This window comes from Chrysochloris asiatica, unplaced genomic scaffold (assembly GCF_000296735.1).
Source record: "Chrysochloris asiatica unplaced genomic scaffold, ChrAsi1.0 scaffold00094, whole genome shotgun sequence".
Lineage (NCBI taxonomy): Eukaryota > Metazoa > Chordata > Mammalia > Afrosoricida > Chrysochloridae > Chrysochloris > Chrysochloris asiatica.
This window is the reverse complement of record NW_006408612.1, coordinates 5,345,780-5,364,295: the sequence shown is the minus strand read 5'-3', so window position 1 is coordinate 5,364,295 and position 18,516 is coordinate 5,345,780. Positions and strand designations below refer to the sequence as shown.

Below are 18,516 nucleotides of genomic sequence, written 5' to 3'. Positions count from 1 at the left end.
CACAATGCCAGTCCCCAGCCAACTCTGAACAAGCATGAATTCCCATAACCAGCTGTCCCACACCCAGCTGCCTTCTGAGTCTGAAAGAGTTCCCTCTGGGAACAAGACCCTGACCTCAGCCACCTTTAGGGTCTGCAGGAACTACTTCCAGATTAGATGCCCTGACCATGCACAACATCTAGGTCTACAGGAACTTCATCTAGGGCCTGACATGCCACTCTCTCACCCTTCCCACTTCATGAGCTCCTTGGCTGGCAGAGGGTGCCAACCCATACCAGGCACCCTGCCTTCCCCTGTTTTATTTTTTCCTTTGTCTCTTTCTTTCTCCCACCCATTGTTTTTATACTTTCTTTCTCTGTTTTATTTCTTGTTTCTCTTTTCTATTTCCCCCTTCTTTCTTTTTTTCCTCTTAATTTTTCTTCACTATTCTTTTTTCATTCTTTTTGTCATCCCTCCCCTAGTTTTGTTCATTGCATTTTTTTGTTTATTTTCTCATCCCTTCTTTTATTTCTCTTTCTCTTTTCTCTCTGCTTGGTTATTATTTTTTCTTGCTGCTGACTGTTAGTTTTGTTGCCTTTTTTATTGCTGCTTATTATTTTCTCTCTCTTTTTTTTTTTTCCTATTCTTTGTTTCTCTTGTTTCTTTTCTCCTTACCCCACCTGATGAGAAACAGGCACTGTGCCCATACAGCCCAGCTACAATCATAACCCCTGCAAGAAGCACTACTGGCTCCTATGCCATCTGATCAAATACAGACAGCGGTCAACATCAGCCAATCCCACTCTCAATTATACTACATTAACAGTAAACAGAGAACTGTGCACACATATCTATTCTCTAACACAACCATCAGGAAGGTAGGCAAGTGGTGAGTATCTAAGAACACACCAACATACAATCCTTAACTAAATACAAATAAAATGACATCACAATGTAAAAAGAGGGAATAGAGGTAAATACTGTTAGCCAATGGTGCATGTAATCATTGCAATTAAACAAAATATGATTGTTTGAGTGCCAAACTGATAATCTTTCCTGTAAACTATCACTCAATTCACAACAAAAACTTGAAGAAGAAAAAAAAGTGACACCACATCTTGGAGACATTCACAAAAAGAAACAAGACAGAGTAGCTCAAACAAGGGGCTAAAATGTAGAGACAAGAAACATTTCTAGGTAAGAAAAGGAATTGGAACTTTTCTGATAAAGAATCCAAAAGAATGATATTTAGGCACCTTAACCAGATTGAGAGAAAGATCAAGAAAGCTACAGATGAAAGCAAGGAGAACAAAGAAAAATATTTAAAAGTGTTCAGGAAGACACTACAAGAACAAATAGACAACAAATGAAAAATCTGAAACAATACAAAAACTGCAAATAGAAATCCAGAAGATTAATACTCAGATTTCAGAAATAGATGGCACATTGAAAAGGCAAAGGAGTACATTTGAATCAGTGGAAGGCCAAATTAGTGAGCTACAGGACAAATCTCTCAATGCTAGTTTGCTAGAAGAACAATCAGAAAAGATAAGAAAAATATCTGAAGAAAATCTAACATTTAATGTGGGATACCATCAAGAGGAATAACATGGGTGATCAGAATTCCAGAATAGGAAATGACAAAGAAAACTTCCCTAATATAATGAAAGATGAGAAAATAAACATTAAAGAAGTCAAATGAATCCCAGACAAGATGTTGTTGTTGTTATGTGCCATCGAGTCAGTTCTGACCCATAGTGACCCTGTATAGGGTTTCCGAGGGTGTAAATCTTTACGGGAGTAGAAAGCCTCATCTTTCTCCCACGGAGCAGCTGGTAGTTTCGAACTGCTGACCTTAAGGTTCGCAGCCCGATTCATAACCACTACGCTACCAGAGCTCCTTTCCCAGACAAGATAGACCCCATGTAAAAAAAAAAAAAATTGTACTACCAACTGATCCTCCCACAGCACTCTCTATTTAACTGTGTTGAGTAATTCATTGAAATGGCCACACAGGACTCAGACACCGTATTCACAGTTACGGGTTTATTAGGGAAGTTAACAGGTTACAATTCAGGATGAAAAATACTCAGGGTAGAATTCTCCCAGTCAGGATAACCTCTCCTAGGCCTTGCCCACAGGCAGGCTGCTCGCTGGCTCTGCACTTTTGAAGTGGCCTCTGCCCTGTTCCAGCAATAGAGTAAAACTCTTTTAGACTGCTGATAAAACACCACTCCACCATAAGCTTCAACCCAATGGCAGTGGGCTTTCCTCTATGGGTCCACAAACCTAGCTCCCCAATTAAGTGCCTGGAGGCACCCCACACTGCAAGCAAATCTCCTACCCAAAGTCACTCAGCTTTATTTGCTCCATGGACTGGGAAGCCCATCGCTCTGGTTCTTGGTTCTGCACCGCTGTTCCTCTGACACTCCTCTACGATAACAGCTTTCAGTCCCTGTGTTGAGAAGGTTCAACGCACAGGGGTCTCGGGGTCCAAAAGATGCATTCTTCTCCTGGCTCCTCTGTGATGGTCGTGAGATCCCCTGTCCTGCTTCTGAGATGGTTCGTTTTATACCCATGCTAGAATTTCAAGTCTTCACAGTTATAATGAATTCTGTTAACACCACAGTTAAATCATGTCTTCCTATCAGTATCTTCTCCCACCTTCTGTTACTCAGAACTATCAGGAAAAAAGTTGTTGGGTGGGAGTTACAAAGACTAAGGCTAGAAGAGACACAGTAAATAATTCACTACATCACAGTCCCATATGCCTCTTCACACACTGGTCTATATTTTCTGTGTGCATCATAAGAAACTACAAATACCACTGCAAAGAATAAGAATTCCAGAACACTTAATGGTGCTCATGCAGAACCTGTATATAGATCAAGAGGCAGTTGTTCAAACACAACAAGGGCATACCACATGGCTTAAAGTTAGGTAAATTAGGCAAGGTATGTGCCAGGGTTGTATCTTTTCACCATACTTATTCAGCCTGTATTCTGAGCAAATAACCCCAGAAGCTGGACTATATGATGACATAGCCTTTCTTATTGAAAGCAAAGAAGATTTGAGACACCTGCTAATGAAAATCAAAGACTATAACCTTCGGTATGGATTACAACTCAATGTAAAGAAAACAAAAATCTTGACAACTGGACCAATAAATCACAATAAAAAAAGACTGAAGTTGTCAAAGGTTTCATTTGGATCCTCAATCAATGCTCATGGAAGTAATAGTCAAGAAGTAAAGGGACGTATTGCATTGGGCATATCCGCTACATAAAACTTCTTTAACGTGTTCAAGGGTAAAGATGTCAGTTTGAGGACTAAGGTACACCCAGACCCAAACTAAGGTATGTTCAATTGCCTCATGCATGTGAAAGCTGAACAATGAATAAAAAAGACTGGAGAAGAAAAAAGAACTGACACATTTAAATTGTGGTGTTGATAAAGAATATTTAAAGAATCATGGACTGCCAGAAAGCACAACAGCTCTGTATTGGAAGAAGTACCACCAGAACACTTCTTAGACGTGAGGAGGGAGAGTTTGTTGTACTTTGGATATGTGAGGAGTGAGCAGTCGCTGGAGAAAGACAATGTGTTTGGTAAAGTAAAGGGTCACTGGAAAAGAATAAGACCCTCAAGTAAATGGATTCATATCCAAGTAGATAGAATGACACAATGGTTTCAAACATAACAATTGTGAGGTTGACAACAGGGCCGGATAGGGTTTTGTTCTGTTCTACATAGGGTTGCTATGAATCTGAATAGACTTGGTAGCACCTAACAACTACTTTCTTGGTTGGCCCGCAAGGTCAGCAGTTCGAAACTACCAGTGGTTCCGCGGGAGAAAGATGAGGCTTTCTGCTCCCATAAAGATTTACAGCCTCGGAAACTCTGTGCAGGGTCGCTACGAGTCGGAACCGACTCCACAGCACTTAAAAACAACAACATCGTCATTAAAAGGAGCTCTGGTAGCATAGTGGTTATGAATCAGGCTGCTAACCTCAAGGTTGGTAGTTTGAAACTACCAGTGGTTCCGTGGGAGAAAGATGAGTCTTTCTGCTCCCGTAAAGATCTGCAGCCTTGGAAACCCTGTGCAGGGTCACTATGAGTCGGCACCAATTCCACGGTACTTAACAACAACAACATCCTCATTAAACTGCCAAGGTCTGTGCTTAGCTTTTCTATGCTTATATTTCTCTTATGAGACACAGACATATTAAGCAGTAACTTTCTGCTTAATATCTCTGTGTGTCTCATCCTGCACATGTGCTGTCAGCACATGCAGTGAAGACAAATGACACCATAGAAAGTCAGGTTCTACTTAAATGGCGTCTTCTTTAGCTCCTAGATTTTGGTCCTCAAACAATAATGTTTTTTCTTCTAGCTTTTAGAGTTAGTTTTGGTGGAAGTTATCTAATACCAGCTACTCTCTTCTAGTCAGAAGCAGGGGTCCTGCTCAATGTTTTTAACTACTATCATACCTTTTATTTATTAAATCTATCTTTTAACAATATTACCTTGAAGTAATACCAATTTTTTAAGGATAGTAATGAACATGGTAGAGCCATATTGCAACAAGTTAAACATAGATAGATGATAGATAGATAGATAGATAGATAGATAGATAGATAGATAGATAGATAGATTGATTGATTGATAGATAGATGGAGAGAATAGAGAGAGTCCTGGTGTGGTGCTGTGAGTTAACGTGTTGGACTGGAAAACCATCTGAACTGCAAGGTTGGCGGTTCAAGCTCACCAGCCACTCTTTGGAAACCCTATACAGGGATTGACTGGACAGTACTTAACAACAACTGGACAGTACTTAACAACAACAAATATATATAGAGAGAGAGAGAAAGAGAGAGAGAGAGACAGCGTATGTGTGAGTCCTGTGTAGGGCTGTGGGCTAATATGCTAGACTGCAAGGTTGGTTTGAACCTATATATAGTTCCTGACCTCAGATATTTCCAGATACTTTATATAAGATGATTATTAAATTAAAATTAATTCTAAAGAAACAAGTAATTTTCATTAAAAATGGTTCACTGACCACAGAATTTTTATTTTCTCTTTCCCAAATACTACAATGACTGCAAAGGAATAAAAATGAAATAAATCACAATGAAAAAGAAAGCATGAAAAGCAAGTGTTTCCTCCACTATAAAATGGAAATAAAACAAAAAAGCCCATAACAAGTCTGTATCCAAATTATGAACTGTGACATTTTAAATGAAAGTTGACTTATATTTAAATAATGGAGTCCTGGTGTGGCGCTGTGGGTTAATAAAGCCAGACTGCAAAGTTGTTTGAACTGCAAGGTTGGTGGTTCAAGCTCACCAGTGGCTCCTTGGCAACCCTATATAGGGTCGCTATGGGTCGGAACCGACTCAATGGCACTTAACAACAACATATTTATGTTCCTTCCTTGTATAATCATGCAGGCTATCAACTATTTTGTTAACAGCAATAAGAGAACAACTCAAACCTATTATTATTGAGTTGCTTCTGACTCAGTGATTCTACAGTACAAACTATAACTACCCCATAGGGTTTACAAGGCTGTAAATCTTTTCAAAAGACTGCCACATCTTTCTCCCATAGAGCAATTGGTAGGTTTGAATCACCAAACCTTTAGGTTAGCAACTGAGCGCTTTAGTCACAGAGTCACCAGGACTCCTGCATTGTAATAGTTATTGTTAAGGGCCATTGAGTCGGTTCCAACTCACAGTGACCCTGTATAAGGTTTCCAAGGAGCGGCTGGTGAGTTTGAACCACAGACCTTGTAGTTCGAACCAACTTTGTGGTCCAGTGCTTTATCTCATAGTGCCACACCAGGACTCCTGCATTAGTAGTAATAAATTTATGCAAGTCTATATTCTCTTACCAAGTTTCCACATAATATAGCTATGACTTCAAATTCAAGAAAAATAATTTATTAAATAACGTATTTCAAGAGCAGTATCTGTTAATTTTGAAAAACACAAGAAGGGGGGGAAAGAACATATCTAAAAATATCCCTTAAACCAAAAATTGCCCTTTTTTGAGATAATCTTTAAACCTTAAACTGAAAATATCTTCTGAAATATTAAAACCAAACAATAGTCAGGTGAACTAGGAAAAGAAGTCTGCCTGCCTACATGGGATCAAATTGACAACCACAACTTGAAAGATCAGATAATAGCCTTGCTGTTGTTGTTAAGTGCAGTCCAGTAGGGTCCGACTTACAGAGACCCTGTGTAGGGTTTACCAGGAGTGGTTGATGGGATTGAACCGCTGACTTCGCAGTTAGCAGTCCAGTGCTTATACTACAGTGCCACACCAGGACTCCAGGTAGGAATCTTAGGGGGCAGTGAATTTGTGTTAGTGAAGGAGGAACAACTCAGAAAAGGAGGGTGAGAAAGATTGCACAACTCAAAAAATGAAATCAATGCCACTGAACTGTACATGTGGAAACTGCACAATTTGGTGCACCTTTTGCTTTGTATATTCTCAACAACAACCACAACAAATTTAGGAAAAAATACACAACCAAACAATAAATGAAAAGCCTACCATCCCTGTCTATCAGGCAATACCTTAGATACCTAGTGAGATTCAAAAATGATTCCAATCTAAATTCCTATAAATGGCAAGTTTTAATGAAAACAGTGTCAGAACCATACCACTATGATAATACAGGTATTATGAAAATGTTTTCTACATTCAAAACCTACAATTCTCAAAATGAAAGGAAGATTTACATGATCACTTGAATAGGGGAGTTATAAGAAATCCACTAGCAAGCATTGAATAAGTATCGAGACTGTGGTAACACGATTCAGTAAAATGAATGCAAACCACAGGGTACAATTTCATTGCAATTTAAACTAGTTATTTAAAATACATGAGTGAATATAGATACAATTTGGATATACATGTAGCAGTTAATAGCTATCAGGAAGGGATGGTTGAAAGAAGAGAGGTAGGCTCTGCCATCCAGAAAAATCACAGGAAAAATTAACCATAATATACTAGTCTACAATTTTCTATGGAATTATTGGAAACATATTTATTTTTTGGAAAAGTACAGAAAGCTTGATGGATTGCACTTCATAGTTGGGGGGAAAAAAAAAGCTTCATGTTAGGTGCATCTATTATTATAATCATGTGTATTTCAAATCTGTGATTGTTATTTTGTAGTTAAATATAACCAACCAATTATTTCTATGCAATGTCTAATTTATAATTATTTCAATCTATTTTTCTTCCTTTTGTACAATTATCCTAAACTTTAGGATTTTTGACATTTTCCTCTTCACCTTAATTAGGCATTATTGTTCGACATTTTATAAGAAGATCTGCTAATTTTATTTCCTGAGCCTTCAAGTTTGTTACCAGAAAAAAAGTTCACAACAGTAATCTTTGCTCAACTGTCTGAAAATTATCATTCAAATCAACTAAATTAGCAATCCTTTGTTAATTTATTGAACACTTAATAAGCATCCAGAACAGAAGGATTACATCCCTTAATAGTGAAACTAGCCTCAGAATAAAGGCTACTCTGAAGCCATCCCAAAAAAGGTTAATAAAAAGCCTCGGAAGGGTGCAAATTGGAGCACAAGTGGTAAAAACAACAACAACAACAAAAAACCATCAAGTCAATTCTGACTCAGTGACAATAGCTAGGGCTTCTGAGACTTCAAATCTTTATGAGAGAAGACAGCCCTATCTTTCTCCCATGGAGTGGCTGGTGGTTTTGAATTGCCACTTTTGCAGTTAGCAGCCCAGCACCTAATCCACAGTGTCACCAGGGCTCCTTAACCTGACTAAACTAGGCCCCAAAGGTAGTTCTCCAGGCTGAGCCCCAAGCCAGCAAATGGAAACCTTTCCATTTCTTGTAAATGCCCAGCTCTCCCAGGAGCTGAAATCCAAGTCAATTAATTGACCCTTCCAGAAAAAGGAAACCTAACCAGGTCTGCCTACCTTTAAAAACCCTCTACCTGTACTTCTTGTCCCCAGTTCAAGAACTTTAAACAAAGCTTATGAGGTCATACACAGATTCAACAGTGAATGTTCTATTGCTAACAATTAAGTAATTTAACAGAATAAAGTCAAACACTTTTTTAAAGAAACAAAAGAAAATCCAACACTGAACAACATAAAATTCATGTCTATCTTCCGATGATAAATGTATACCCAACATGAAAATACGTAGGAAAATCTAGCCCTAAGCAAGAAGAAAATTTAGTCAACATACACAAAATGACAGAAATGATGGCATTATCAGACAAGCCTAAAGTGGCTACTATGTTAAATGTGCTCAAGAGTTTAAAAATGAAGATAAATGAAAGATATACCAAACAAAAAATCAAATGGAACTTGTAGAGAAAAAGATACAACATTTGAAATAGGAAATATCACTAGACAGATTAACAGCAGATTAGATAATATAGAAGAAAAGATCAGAGAGCTTGAAGATAGAACATAACAGTGATTTGTTTATGTAACAATTGAAATGATCCATAACCCAAAACCCAAACCAAACCCATTACTATTGAGTTGATTTTGACTCCTAGAGACCCTATGTAGGTTTCAGTGGCTGGTAGGTTGATCTTGTGGTTAGCAGCCCAATGAGTAACCCACTATACCACCAGGGTTCCTTGAAACTCTCCATGTTGTTGTTGTTGTTGGGAGCCATCGAGTCAGTACCAACTCATAGCGACCTTATGCATGGCAGAACGAAACACTGTCCGATCCTGACAACAACCTCACTATTGTTGTCATGCTTGAGTCCACTGATGCTGCCACTTTGCCAATCCATCTTGTTGGGGGTCTTCCTCTTTTTCTCTGACTGTCCACCCTACCAAACATGATATCCTTCTCCAGTGACTGGTTCCTCCTGACAATATGTCCCAAGTATGAGAGGCGAAGTTTGGCCATCCAGGCCTCCAAGGAGCACTCTGGCTGCACTTCTTGCAACACAGATCTGTTGGTTCTTTTGGCAGCTCAAGGCACTTTCAATATTTTCCTCCAAAACCGTAACTCAAATGCATCAATTCTTCTATGATCTTCCTTATTCACTGTCCAACTTTTGCATGCATATGAGGTTACTGAAAATACCATAGCTTGGGTCAGGTGCACCTTAGTCCTCAGGCTGACATCTTTGTTCTTCAACACTTTAAAAAGGTCTTGTGCAACAGATTTGCCTAATGCAATACGTCGTTTGATTTCCTGACTGCTGCTTCCATGAGTGTTGATAGTTGATCCAAGAAGAAGTCCTTGACAACTTCAATCTTTTCTCCATTGATGAATGTTGTTTATTGGTCCAGTGGTAAGGATTTTTGTTTTCTTTACATTGAGATGCAATCCATACTGAAGGCTGTGCTCTTTGATCTTCATCAGTAAATATTTTACGTCCTCTTCGCTTTCAGCAAGCAAGGTTGTATCATCTGCATATTGCCGGTTATTAATGAGTCTTCCTCTAATCCTTATACCACATTTTTCTTCATAGAACCCAGCTTCTCAGATTATTTGCTCAGCATACAGGATGAATAAGTATGGTGAAAGAATACAACCCTGTCGCACACCTTTCCTAATTTTAAACCATTCAGTGTTCCCATGTTCTGTTCGAACAACTGCCTCTTGGTCCATGTACAGATTCCTCATGAGCATAATTAAGTGTTCAGGAATACTCATACTGCACAATGTTGTCCATAGTTTGTCATGGTCCACATAATCAAAAGCCTTTTCGTAGTCAAAAAGCACAGGTAAACGTCTTTCTGATATTCCCTGATTTCAGCCAAGATCCAATGGACATCAGCAATGATATCCCTCATTCCATGGCCTCTTCTGAATCCAGCTTGAACCTCTGGAAGTTCTCTGTGAATGTATGCTTGTAGCTGTTTCCATATTACTTTTAGTAAAACTTTACTTGCATGGGATAGCAAAGATATTGTCCAATGATTTCCGCATTCTGTTGGGTCACTTCTCTTTGGAAAGGGCACAAATATGGATCTCTTCCAATCAGTCAGCCAGGTAGTTGTCTTCCAAATTTCTTGGCATAGATGAGTGAGTGCCTCCAGTGTTGGCTCACTTTCTTGAAAGATTTCAATTTTTTTCCATCAATTCCTGGAGTCTTGTTCTTTGTCAATTCCTTCAATGCACCTTGGACTCTTCCTTCAGTATCATTGGCTCTTGACCAAATGCTACCTCTTGAAATGGTTGAAAATCAACCATTTCCTTTTGATACAGTGACTGTGAATTCCTTCCATTTTCTTTTGATGCATTCTGCATCATTCAATAATTTGCCCAGAGAATCCTTCAATAATGAAAGTCGAGGCTTGAATTTTTCATCAGTTCCCCCAGCTTGAGAAATGCTGAGTGCTCTTCGTTTTTGAAAACTCCCCATAGCAGATGTAAAATTTACATCTTTTCATTTAAATGCCCATGTAACGGCAATTACAGGTAGATTCATTATGATAGATTTCCCATCCATATTTATATCTAACATTCAGAAAGTAGATATAAAGACATAGGTCTACTGAATAACTATTTGATTTACAAGCTCCAAATCACTGGGGGGGCGGGGAGGTTCAATCTCAACACAATCTAGCTACCACTAGTTGAGCCCATGAAGTATATGTGGTTCAAAGTTCAATCTCTAAGAGAGATTTTGGTGAACCATTGCCTGGGGAAGCAAGCAGCAAAATTTCAGATTAGGAATAAGGTGCGGGAACAGAGCAGCATTTTTCATTCTTTTAGTGCTGGTCACCAAATAAGTCTCTGACCTAGATAGCTATACTCTCATAGGCATTAAAACTCTACTTTCTAACATTTATATCTGATCCAGAATCACCCTTTGACAGAGAAAGGAAGAGTGTGTGTTGAGAAGATACTTGATATTGTGTTAACATTCTGGATCTTCTCTATGGGTTTTTGTTTTTTTTTCTGTTGCCTGGTGATTTCTTCTTGTTGTATTTGAACTTAATTATATGGTGTGGTGTTATAAGATCGGCATTGGACTTCAAATTACAAGGTCAGCAGTTCAAACCCACCAGCTGCTCCTCTGAAACCCTATACCAGGTCATTGTCAATTGAACCAACTGGAAGGCACTTAATAACAACAACAACAATATATGTCTTTGGAGTCCTGGTATGGCACTGTAGAATAAGCACTGGACTGCAAACCACAAGGTTGGCGGTTCAAACCCACCAGCTACTCCTTGGAAACTCTACACAGAATTGCTATGACTCAGAAATGACTCCACGGTACTTAACAACAACAACATATGTCTTTAACGTTTAAATATTTTACCCAAAATTTCTAGAAAGACTGATTGCTTTATTAACTTTCCCTTAAAACTTATTCTTTCAGAAAGACAATTAAAATGAATAAAAGCATCATGTTTTCAAAATGAATGAGCATATCCTGTTTTCACAATTAATAAATATGTCCCTGGGTAGGGGTACAACAGCCAATTACTGTAATTGCTGTTGATAAGTTGTATATTTGTAAAAAATAAGTTTTAAAAACTTGTGTGACAGAGACAGTACAACAGTAACAAACAAAAAAGAGCAGCTGCTGAGGCTGTGTAGATACAACCAAAACCCTCCTGATTTGGTTCCTTGGTTTGGAGACTAAGGATTATGACTGCCTGGGATACCCCGGTTATTGGCCTAATAATATGTTTACTGCTTCTATGTCTCCTAGTTCGTTGTGGAGTGCCTGGGGTCTCAAAAGACTGCAAGCAGCACACAAGACACAACAATTTGTCTTTATTTATCTGAAACAACTGAGGAAGGAATAGGAGGTAGATATCGACTGTGTGGCTAATTGTCTCCAGGAAGCACCTGTCCCCTTTGCAGTGAGACCAGAAGAACTGGACCGTGCCTGGCTACCATTACTGAGTGTTTTGGTCAAAGATTTCATGGAAGAATCTGGTAAAAAGGAGGGAAATGGAGAACAGAATTTCAAATAGTCATGGACTCCAGATTTCTTGGAGCCATGAAGAGTGGACGAACCCCTGAAACTATTGTCCTGAGATAATCCTTAAACTTTAAGACAAAAAAGTCCCTGAAGCCTTCTTAAAACCAAACAATGCTGCTGTTAAGTGCCGTCAAGTTGGTTCTGAGTCATAGTGACCCTGTACAGTGTTTCCAAGGTTGTGTACTTTTCAGGAGCAGAAAGCCTCATCTTTTTCTTGCAGAACAGCTGGTTGGCTGAAACCACCAATCTTGTGATTCATAGTCCAGTGCGTATCTTAGCTTAACTAGTTAAAAAAAAAAAGCCTGCCTTGAGCTCTATGCTCTTACAAGAAAAAGAGAGTAAGAATGGTTGTACAACTCAAAGAATGTAATTAATGTCAATATATTATAATATAGAAACAGTTGAATTGGTATATGCTTTGTTGTGTATAGACTCAACAACAAAATCACTGAATTTTTAAAAAAAGATATGAACATATCCTGTTTTCAAAACAAGAGTCCTACAGCCAAGACTCACTGATCTTGAGATTGTCTTGTAACTGTTTAGCAAAGTTAAGTAAATATCAACCAGTCAGAAATTTCGTTCAAAGTTCCAGATGACTTTGTACATACCCTGAAGCACTTAAAGAAGCCTCATTACTCAGAGTACTTATTTATTCGGTAAATGATGTGATGCCCAACTATAATTTGACTATGAAATCTGACAACAATCTGCTAATGGTATCCTGAGTTGTTTGTTTTTAGACACCTTTACTATGTAGGATTTCTTGGGATACATTTTATCATTCTTATATCTAGGCAATATGTAATGTTTCATTCTGATATTCTTTAAATGATAAAATTACCTTTATGCTTATTCAGAAGCTTGTAACCTTCACAGAATCTTCCTGATGAAGTCAGCATCTTGGCTGTGTCAAGATATGAGTATGTTGCAGCAAAATCAAATTCCTTTTTGCCATCCCACCAACCTTTCTGCTTAGCGTAGTTTTTCATGTTCGGGTGCTCCTGATCAATCTTGGTTGTTACAGAAAGCTGATTAGAAATATTACGAAATCCTTCTATTCTCAAAGAAGAAGAGGAAAAGAAAGAAGAAAAAATTTATTTAATATGAGTTATCTCTTTACATATGACTTGTAATTACAATTTAAGTAAAATATAGACTTCCAAATTTCATGCCATAAGCATGTATTCCATATTCAAGATGATAAATACATTTGACAAATAAACTTTTTTTTTTTGAGATAATGACAAGATTGACATGCAGTTGTAAGAAGTAACATTGAGAGATCCTGTATATCCTTTATCCAGTTCTCCCTAGTGGTAACATCTTGCAAAATTATAGTATAATATCACAACAAAGATATTGGTATCGATACAGTTAAGATACAGAAGATTTGTATCCTCTCTCATGTATACAAGATCCTGCCAGTTCTGACTCATAGCCATCCTGTATAGGTTTCAAAGGAGCAGCTGGTGGGTTTGATCCTCAACCTTGTGGTTAGCAGTCCAGTGCTTTTCCTACAGTGCCACACCAGGACTCCCATGTATATATATACATATATAAATATATCCTAATGATTCTGTTTCTACATCTAATAGATAATTCCGTATAAGTTAAAATTTTAGTTCTTAGAGATATTTAATCATAGGAAGAGAAATCAGATGGCAGGGTTAATCATAACCAATGAGGATGTTCAAAGCGTTTCACCTGGTCATTTAAAATGAAAAAAAGATAAAAACATTGTTGCAAAAGAATATGTTAGTTATTTCTCTCTTGCATGTAGGTCACTTAATGAAATAAGTACTCAATGGTATAGTCAGATCAATTTTCAATAGGAAAAACAGTCTAAATTCACTTGAACAGTAAACACACTTGCAGATTTTTTTTTTTTAATTCCAGTAAAACACAATGGCAGCGAGCTATTTTAAGAAATCCTCCAGTTCCCAGTTCCTTTTCCTTTCTCCCAAGAGTCTGCAGCATCCATGTGTCAGTATGATCCATGTGCTATTTAATGTTTTCACATGTATAGTTCATCTCCCTAGTAACGCTAGAAGATCCAGGAGACAGGTACACACGAAGCAGCCGATTATACTTCAACACAACTGTGCTCTAGTGGGGAATGCATGGACCTGAGAGTCAGGACAGAAAGATCTCAATTTCACATCTTTCATTCGCTCGCCTTAAGTAAGTCATGTAATGTCTCTGAATTTCCTCACTTGCAAAATGAAAATATATATTCACAAACACACCATTACCAGGAAATAAACATTCTAAAATAGTAAAATTGTGTTATTTTTACTTAATGCTCTTAGATTTTTATGTTTTACTGTATATACAATCAAAAGCTACTGTATCAACATGTGCTTTCTGCCACAGAGTACAGACACCAGTACACAACTCCATTCCCCTTTCTACACCTTCCTACCTTCATATGATAACACTGTGTGGAGTTCAGCCCAAAGGGAAAAGAAGAAGAAACATTAAAGCGTTATTAAAACGGGAAAACATACATGAACAACAGGCAAGATTCACTGCATGGGAAATATTTACAGGTTATGTAAAATCTGCACTCCACTAATAACGCCACTTTTTCTCTCTTTCAAAAACGTTTTCTCTAGTGTTCTTTCACTACACGCTCTTTTTTCCTTTACCCTGTTGCTCAAGCCTTCATTGCACTGGATTATAAATCTTGACAAACAATGTAATACAGTATCTTCAATTGCAAGTGTATTTCATGAAGGCAAAACAAACGAAATCACAAAATGAACCTTACCTTGTACCTTCTCTGCTGCCCAGTACTTCCCTGCAGTCTCCAAAATCCAGGCTTCCTTCCTGTCAGCTATCAGGAAGCTGTTGTGATAACTAAATTCCATACTGCCCTCTGTACAATTCCCACCTTGGCCATATTTTTCTAACAAATCAACAATGACATGGACAGCTTTCTCAGCTGTATCAGCTCTTTCAAGGCCAAGCCTTAAATTAAAAAAAAAAAAAAAAATCTCAGATTAAAACATATATTCTTAAATAATTTCATGCTCAGGAGATTTTGAGTGTACATTCTCAAAATGAACAGATAAACTGAAATCTAACTACTAAAATTCTCCTTCTGAGGTCAGGAAGGAATCATGAAAAACAAGGTTTGAGGAGTCACACTATTTCTCATTCTGTAATACCAGGGGGCTTCAAAAAATTGATGGAAAAATTCCACTGTATTTTAATTTCATTCTTACATGAACTTTTTGTAGTCTCCTAGTATTGGTAAGGAGCTCTGGTAGCGTAGTGGTTACAAATCGGGCTGCGAGCCGCAAGGTCAGCAGTTCGAAACTACCAGCGGTTCCGCGGGTGAAAAATGAGGCGGTCTGCTCCCGTAAAGATTTATAGCCTCGGAAACACTGTGTAGGGTCGCTATGAGTTGGAACCGACTCCACAGCACATAACAACAACAAGTATATTGGCAAGTGACTTTATTTCTGAGCAGTAGGTAACTCATCTGTAAAATAAGGATGGTAATATATATACCCCCAAAGGTCTTGTGTGAATTAGGTAAGTGAGCTCTGGTAGCATAGTGGTTATGAGTCAGGCTGCTAACCTCAAGGTCAGCAGTTCGAAACTACCAGTCGTTCCACAGGAGAAAGATGGGGCTTTCTGTTCCTGTAAAGATTGACAATCTCGAAAACCCATACAAGGTGGCTATGAGTTGGAACCGACTCCACTGCACAACCGCCCCCCTCCCCCCCAATGTATAATAAAGTACATTAGGTACATTAGGTACTCCAGTGAGCCATCATTCCTAATTCCTTCTCTTATGGTGGTGGTGGTAATGGTGGGCCATCAAGTTGGTTTTGACTCACATAACCATGTATAGGGTTTCTGAGGCTGTAAATCTTTATGGGAGCAGAGAGCCTCATCTTTCTCTTGAGGAGTAGCTGGTAGATTCGAACTGCTGACCACGAAGTTAGAGGCCCAACTAGTAACCTACTATACTAGACAAGTTCTATAAGGGCAAAGTAATAATAGAAAAATCACCTGACAAGGTCCATGCCCAGAAGTGCCTCTTCATCACAGACTGCTTCTCTGCCCCACACAGCTTCATTCCCAATGCAGACTCCATGCTCATTGGCCCCCATCTCTGCCCCCCACAGCCAAGCTGGGCGACTAAGGACAACAGCGTATGTCTCAGGAACTTGATCAATTTCTATATAAGTGCACTGTAAAGAAAGTTACCACAACAGTTACAAAACCAAAACCAATCAATCAGGAAACATGAGTACTATAGAAAATAAATAAATAAATGAAATGTAACTAAATTGAAAATTAATAATAAAGGCATTAACTTCAAAACATATGGGAGGGCTTCAGAAAGTTCATGGAAAATTTCCATTATCTTTTACTTCTATTTTTCCATGAACTTTTTGAAGCCCCCTTGTATTTAGAATTGAGCCTAAAGCATTCATTCATTCAAATATATCCTAGATATCTGATTATAAAGCACTATGTTAAGAGACACATTAGTTGTAAAGATGAATCAAATATAGATCTTGCTTTCAAAAACTAAGATACAACTAAAGTATAAGGGGCCAGGAAGAGAAGTACCCATTAAGTGGTATGGAAGCTCAAGAGAGAGAGAGATGGTACCTAGTTGCGAAATCTAGAAACATTTTGTAGAGAAAGATGCATGTAAGTTGAAGCTTATGAAAGCAGTTCTCAACCTTGGTGTCTATTGTTTCTGGGTTGGTGATAGCAACTCACATTATGGTCCCTTAAATACAAGGATATTGCCATAGAAACCCATGTCACATGTGAAAATCACCCATCATGCATGTCCAGAGTACGAAAAACAATGAGAACCACTGGCTTGCAGGATAAACGAGATTTAAATATGATGATATTAAGTGGAAATAGTATTCCAGGTTAACAAACGGTCTCAGAAAAAGACAAAAAGTGTGATAGAATATGCAGAAAAGATCTAACAATTAACATATTTAACAGGATATCAATAAACTCCAAAAAGTACATTAACATTACTTAGCAATAAAAGCATACTATGAAACTTTCACTTTAAATTCCATGGTAAATGTGTTTTTTCCCTGAAATTCTTTTAAGCTTGATCTATATACTACCAAATAACTGCATAAAATACATACTGACAGTGTTCTCACTGGGTCTCATAAACCTTTTGTGATATGCCATAAAACTGCTTTGCCTAGCATCTGGCAAGATTTCCTATTCTACCAAATCAGAATGCTTTATGCGCATCAAACTCCAACTGAAACACCATCTCCTAGTGAAACCTTCCTTGATTCAGACTCTCAATTAATTAATTACTCTTTCTCTTCTGCTTTCACAGCAAACGGCGCTTAAATTTAGCACTTTTACAGTATTCCACTTAGTAATCAGTGGTGTTAGTTGCAAACATTGCTATTCTTCTACCAGACCTTAAGTTCCTGGAAGACTATGGTTCAGAACTGGTTCATTCCATTTGACCCTCTGCTGAAGTTTTGCTTTTCCACCCCAGATTTACCGAATTGGCACCTATATTTTAACAAGATCCCCTCTTGTAAAACAGAAAAATCACCTGGAACAGAATGAATTTATTGGAAGCCTTGTGGAAAATAGGTTAGTCTTGGCAAAGGACTTTAAATCTTTTGTCCTGTCTAACATGATTGCATATGGAAATCATTCAAATATTTGATCCAATAACTAACATTATTGTAGTTTTCATTTCAGCTTTCTCCAAACCACAGAAATAAAACACCGGAAACCTGGTTTTTATTTAAATGATTTTTCTACTTTAAATTATTGACTTTTTAACTTCCATAGGCTCTACCTGTGAAGGTAGTGTGGATTCAGAGGACAGGAGGCCTGGGTTTGATTCTGGGCCAATGCACCTGATGTACCTGTTTGCATATTGCTACACTGCTCAACAGGTTTCAGCAGAGTTTCTAGACTAAGATGGACGAGGCCTGGTAATCTCCTCCTGAAAATCGGCTGATGGAAATCCTGTAGATTACATCAGTCCAGTCTGCAGTGGATCATGGGATAGTGCTGGACCAGGCAGTATTTGATTGTGTTTTGCCTGGAGTCACCATGAGTGAGGGGCCAACACAATGGCAGCTAATACATCTCTGCCAAATAGGTACTAGTGATAGAAATAACTGTTTAAAGGAACACACTGCTAACAAAACATGTATTTCACTTACCTTAAGATGTTCGCTCAGGTTATCATGAACTGCAGCAGGAAAATAAACCACCTCTTGTACTTCATCACAGAGTCTATCTGAATTTTTTCCAAAAATTATCCTGTTATCAACTGTTGCTGGAGGTAGTGCTACAAAGGTGTCGCAGGAACAAGGTTCCATGTTGTTATTGTTGTTGTTTTTTAAAAAAACTTAAGTCGTATAGAAGTTTCAAAATAAAAGAGAAAGATTTTAAGCATATATACAAACTTATAAGAAATATTACTACTGTATCTAAAAAAGGGTGTTTGTCAAAGTTTTAACCTTTTTTATATGAGGGGCTTCAAAAAGTGGAGAAATTCTATTATCTTTTAATTCCCTTTT

The 18,516-nt window shown here is 38.0% G+C and overlaps 1 protein-coding gene across 1 annotated transcript in view; it reads right to left on the bottom strand.

The window, feature by feature from the left end:
• The window catches only part of SCRN3 (secernin 3), a 30,272-nt gene extending 11,957 nt beyond the window's left edge, over positions 1 to 18,315 (bottom strand). The window contains exons 1-4 of the mRNA XM_006866654.1: positions 18,157 to 18,315; positions 15,983 to 16,164; positions 14,730 to 14,929; positions 12,801 to 13,013 (exon numbers count right to left, since the gene is read on the bottom strand). Of these exons, the coding sequence (XP_006866716.1) occupies positions 12,801 to 13,013; positions 14,730 to 14,929; positions 15,983 to 16,164; positions 18,157 to 18,315 (754 nt within the window). The remainder of the gene's footprint in view (positions 1 to 12,800; positions 13,014 to 14,729; positions 14,930 to 15,982; positions 16,165 to 18,156) is intronic.
• Between the last annotated feature and the right edge of the window lie 201 nt (positions 18,316 to 18,516).